The 6060-nt window shown below is 38.7% G+C and overlaps 1 protein-coding gene across 1 annotated transcript in view; it reads left to right on the top strand.

Moving 5' to 3' along the window:
* TBX5 (T-box 5) overlaps positions 1–1038 on the top strand; it is a 67191-nt gene extending 66153 nt beyond the window's left edge. The window contains exon 8 of the mRNA XM_018560752.1: positions 133–1038. Coding sequence (XP_018416254.1) covers positions 133–704 — 572 coding nt within the window. The 3' untranslated portion in view covers positions 705–1038. The remainder of the gene's footprint in view (positions 1–132) is intronic.
* The last annotated feature ends 5022 nt before the right edge of the window (positions 1039–6060 follow it).

The following is a 6060-nucleotide window of genomic DNA, read 5'->3' on the forward strand; positions in this document are numbered from 1 at the left end:
GGGGGGGGGGGGGTCATCTAAGAGCAAGTTTACTCATAACAAACATGTTCTTTAAATTATAGAGGAAATTACATTTGGTAAAGTGCAACAATGGTAAGAAAAAAAATTCAAAATATTTATTTTCCTTTTCAGCAAGTGAAGAATCGCCTGAACATCCTTATAAGAAGCCCTACATGGACACATCTCCAAATGATGACGATCCATACTACAGGCCTGGGTATCCACAACCATCCTCCTCTTCTTCGTCTTCAACCTCTTTTCGCACAGAGTCGGCACAACGCCAGGCCTGCATGTATGCTAATTCAGCACCTGCCACAGAGCCTGTCACAGGCATAGAAGACATTTCATGTAATAGCTGGTCAAGTGTGCCATCTTATAGTAGCTGCACAGTGGGAGGTGGAATGCAACCTATGGAGCGATTGCCCTACCAGCACTTCTCTGCCCATTTTACCTCTAGCTCACTTATGCCCAGATTGGGCAACCATGCCAGCTCACAGGCTGCAGATAGCCACTCCATGTTCCAACATCAGCCTTCTCACCAAGCTATTGTAAGGCAGTGTGCACCTCAGGCTGGGTTACAACAGGCATCTACCATCCAGTCCTCTGACTTTCTTTACCCACATGTTCCTCGGACCCTATCACCACACCAATATCACCCTGTCCATGGAGTGGGAATGGTACCAGACTGGAGTGAGAACAGCTAACAGAGCAGAGACACTAAATGTACATTGTTTTGGAGTAAAAGGCTAAAGCAAAATGTTTGTAGGACAACATAAAGTGGAGATATCCTAAAAAGACACAAGGACTTGTATGCTGGACCATTGCTTTTTAAACACCTCAAACATTCACCCATTCTTTCACTTCCCTTCTATTCCTTCTGGCACTGGGATCACAAATGGGATGAAAAGGAATGATAGCAGACAATGCTTCGGAAACACAAGTTGTGAAATGCAAGATGAACAGTCAATAGAAAAGAGCCTAACTAGAGGCTTTGCACTTCACACAATAGGCTTTATTAAGATGGCTGGTGCTTATATGTGAAAGCAGCACTTCATAAGCTCACTGACATGCCTCTACCAAAACCATTGGGTGTTTGCAGTGTGTTACACTGTGTGATGTAGGAGGCGGGAAGTTTAATATTAAAATATGTCAGAAAAGGGGGGCACAGCAAGAGCGTGTTGGAGAGGGACAGAGATTCTATCAGTGTTACTGTTTCCTTGCGGTCTTCTGGTCTTTCATTTTTTTGGGGGTCACCATAAATGTAAAACCAATTTAAGAAGTAAGCTTCTATATAAACCCGGTCAATAGAATCAAAGAAACAAAAAACTATACTCTCAATTAACCAAGCACAGCTGCAGTTCAGTTACCCTTCCTACTTTATAAAAGTAAACTAATTTTTTTATTATACTGGAGAGCACTGTTCTGGGGGTAGCACTAACATATATATGTAGAGCGTTGTCCGGTTCTTCATAAGAACAGGCTAAAGTTGCTAAAGTTGGATTCCAGTATTCAAAACTACATTTACAATCACTGACTAAGTGCACAAGAATATATAATAAACCAAACACTAAAAAGATAAATTAATTATAACAATGTGTTTAGTAAGGCTGCAATGCAACTGAGACATTTTCCTGTGAGCAATAGTTTTCTTGGCATTGTAACCAACTAAAGCATTGGGTGTTTGGATTCCTGCCCTCTCCAAATACACACTGTGCTATGTTTGTAAACTGTTGTGTTATTGACATTGTTATATAATAAAAAATAATATATTTTTCCTGCTTGATTGCTTTTTTGTGACATTTTAACAGTGTAGTGGAAAATAAATTAAAATTAATTCAACAACAAATATATTAAAACACTAGTTACCTTATTTTTAAGGAAGTTATAAAGAAGTATTATGGGGATAATTAATTTATATATACGTAAATGTACAGTCAGTCTATTGTGGTGTATCCAGTTATATGTCTGAAACAAATTCGAAACAAAGTATGTCATATAAGTTATTTTCAGCTGACTGTAAAAAAAAGTTATGTTACATTTTGATACATATTACACATATGTACAGTACTGTTTTGCATGATATGAGATACTAGCTATTTATAGTATGTTCTGTCAATATATTATTGCTGCTTTTTAAAATGAAAAACAGGTAACTACTGCAATAAAATTAAAATGACAGCATGGCTAGACAACACAAGGACATAGGTCTATTTGAGAATACACATTTGCCAGCAGATATGCTCTATGCTAGTGCCATCATAAACAGATAATGAAAGAGCAAATGCCTGTCAAATCTAAATGCATTCAGAGAAATAGGTTATGCCAGGGTTAAAAACATACTTGAGAGCGACAATTTATAGATGAAGGGCTTAAGTCATCATCGCTCTTGATTGCCTCAGGTTTTCTGCATTTAAGCGTGCACAGGAATAGAGAGAAAGGGAAAACCACAACTATCTCTCAGGGGGGTACTTAAGAAGAGAGGCAGAGATGGATCTGCCAACATGAACCAAGAACCAAGAAACCTGGAATGTGTTCCAGAACTTACTTATGTTGTGATCACAGGGGATAGACCCCAGCTAACCACAAAGCCCGCAACACCCCCACCCCCTTGTTAGGTGCAGTCACTAGATTTACAGAAAATACTTCTGAGCAAAGGAGGTTGTACACAAGCATGCAAGCATGTATAGAGGGTATAATGCTTAATATGGCATACTTTGGCAAAGGATACGTTTGCTAAGAGCTGGTCTCATAACTACTGACGGGGTCTAAAGAGTGGATGAAAAGCTCAGTGTCAGAGAAAAAAAAAGCAGTGACCCGAAAAAAGCAAAGAATCAAAATTAGCCATTATAGTAACAAAGTAACATAAAAGCATATATTAAAGCATGAGTAGGCTGATTGTATAAAATGTACAGTCGTGTATTGATCATATATAACAAGATATACTGAGGTATAACATATATACAGTATACATGCAGTATTTACTATATATACACATACAGTATATATATTGCCCTCTTGCATCAGACTGGAAGGAGATACCCAGCTAACAGAGAACACATAAAGGTATGTTTTATATTTCTTTTTCCCCGGATAAATTGGCAATGAGGGAATCAGTTTCTCTGGACCAGGATCTAACACAGATTGGGGAGATTTGCCGATTGCGGGCAGTAACATACTTTTTCTGATATACCTGTAAACTAGTCTGCTTGATATATGAGAACCCATTACCAGATCACTATGGCACTTCTGAGGTTACATTTTAAGGCGTGCACTAAACCGATGGAAAGTCACTATTTATGTTTATAAATTGCAGCTCTGTAATCCTCATTGCGCAGTAGAAAGTATGCGTTTTTAATAGTTATAGTAAGTCAGGCTACATAAAAAAAAACAAAGGAATTGAATGCATTCTTCATTAATAGTGCTCCAGCACACCTCCCCCACTACCCCCCGGTAGCACACTAGATATAAGAACCAGGTAGACCACTGTTCTCTCACACAGAGTGCAGCAGTCCAATTAAAAACAGCTACAACTGGGCTTTAAACTATATATACAAAACTTTAGGATAATGCTCCCACAAAAAACAATTTCATCCGTCGTCTAAACTGTCTGATATTTGGGCACCTGAAAGATAGTAAAATACATCAAGTTGTTAATATATTAGAACATTTTTTAATCACACAGTTAAAACCTGAATGCATTTTGATGCAACATGTGAGCGTTCTGTTTTAGGAATTCACTGGGGTTGTTTTTTTTTTTAAAGGAATAGAGACTGTTCACTAAGCAAAATCAATATTTATTGAGGTTAGTAAAAGATGAAGCTTTGTTCACTTCAAACAACCAATCATGTGCTAGAAAAATCCAGTTATTTTGTTATTTCCGTCGCATATAATTAGGTACTCAAGGGGGTCTATTTATTGATGTTTTCACAAAAGATTCACACAACTTTCACCCCAGATTCACACATGTTCACCTAGAGTAATTGGTGAATCTTGGGTGAAAGTGGGTATTGTATACATACATTGATAAATAGACCCCGAAGTGAATACAGGTTCACTTAAAGGAGACGTTTTGGGAGTAAAATTTACTCTTCCCAATACTTAGAGCCAGTGCGTGACAGTGTCACAAGGCAGCTCTATAGATCCTGTGGGTATTCCCTCCCTCCCCTCTTTGTTCCTCCAACATTCATTGGAGGAACAAACAAGGAAGGGGCGGGCACAATCAGGCAGACGTGTGGAATCCCGAGAATATTGTCGGGATCTTTCCCAGCTGCAGAGCAGCTCTGTGCTGTCAGCATATAGAGGGCAGTAGCCCGCTAGATGCTGACTTTGGGTCACAGGAGGACATTAGTAAATGTCCTCCTGTGACCCAAAAGAAGACCAAAGACAAAAGAGGTTTGGCTTTAGTTCTCTTTTAATTTAATAGCATACACTTTGACAAGAGAACACACACTTTATAAGTAAACATTAATTTTGCTCAATGAACAGCCTTTACTCCTTTAGTAAACCAACCCCATTATGTGATATTATATTTATAATTATATATTAATATGTATAAAACCACTTATCAGACGGTGGCAATGAATTAACAGTATTGCCAAGAAAGTGTTCCACAACAGTCATGTGCTATGAATGCCCATATGGGTTCATTAATCAGTCTTTTAACCCACTAGATTGCAAAATCAACATTTTAGCTCAGATACAAGATCTTATTTACTTTGTAGTGTGTTTGTTTTCTTAATTATATTTCAACAGGAGTCTTCTCTTCTGTTTACTTCCTGCTTGAGTCCCTCTTTGAGTGTCCACATCAGCACCTGCATGATATGGACACTTCCTATTGGATGTCAATTGGCCAGGGTCCTGGCAGGATACAGAAGAGAACTAACATCAGCAGAGGGGAGTGAAGGGGACCAGCGATCTCACTGCTGGCTGAATTTGTGGTCCCTCCACCTGGAAACAGTGGTGGTGGGAAACCCAGAGGGGGAACTGAGGTGGAAAGCTAGTAGGCTAGTAGGATGGGTTAGAGATGGGTGGAAAAAAAGTCATTTTTTTAGTATAGTTTGGCTTTAATTTTTCTCTGCTGCACTTAAAGAGGAAATGTAACCTTATTTATAAAATATGACAACATAGGCACCTTTGAAAATGTTTAGTAATGGCAATCTACAAATATGTACTTATAGATAATTGTAGGCCTTTTATTCTTTACATACCTTATTTTCCTTTTCTGCCCCATAATTACCACGATGGCCATTTTCACTAAGGGCAGATTAATCTATCTCCCTGTACTTCCTGGAATTCTGGGTTTGGCTCCTGGAACATGTGACAGTACAAATAATCTGAGGAAAGGGGTTGAGGTGTTTTTCCCCTGTATTCTGACTCTAACTGTTGAAATAGTGATTTATCCTTTCCTGAGACCTCTATGCCTGGCCGCCTGTATGTAGCAGATACAATCACCGCAGACAATCTTCATCAGATAGCTGAACTCACCAAATACTTCTCATCCATGACAATCTTTATCGAGAGCAGCAGGTTACCGGCAGACAATAAGATGTGGTAGATGCTTAATTCAAGTATTTAAGGCAGTCAAAACGAACATTTCTTTGGTAGTCTCAGGAACACGTGGTGTTAAGATGGCTGAATTGTACACTGAAAAAAATTAGGGATTTACATCATACAAGGGTGAGGGAAAATAGGAAAGGAGCTGCAATAAACAGAGTAACCACAAGATGGTAGCATAGCAAACATTATTGCTATACACAAAAATACCAATGCATTGTATTAACCATACAATTGTTGGAGGCAGCACATCCTGAGATTGAGAGATTTTGCAGTTTACAGACAAGATTTCCCAGGATGCATCTGTGAGGCCAGGGCTACATCCCCCTGCTTCTCCCTCTTCCAGTCCGTGCTCTGCTGATAACATGTCGAATTCAGGCACTTGCACTGTTTGCGTTAAAAAATACATTTATTGTTCTAATGATAAATGCAGAGCTGCATTAACTTGTTTTGTTGTTGTTAATAAAATGCCTGGAGTTCAGCTTTGCTTTCCTAATTTTGTTTCTA

The sequence above is a fragment of the Nanorana parkeri genome, unplaced genomic scaffold, assembly GCF_000935625.1.
Source record: "Nanorana parkeri isolate BGI_ZX_2015 unplaced genomic scaffold, ASM93562v1 scaffold18, whole genome shotgun sequence".
Classification (NCBI taxonomy): domain Eukaryota; kingdom Metazoa; phylum Chordata; class Amphibia; order Anura; family Dicroglossidae; genus Nanorana; species Nanorana parkeri.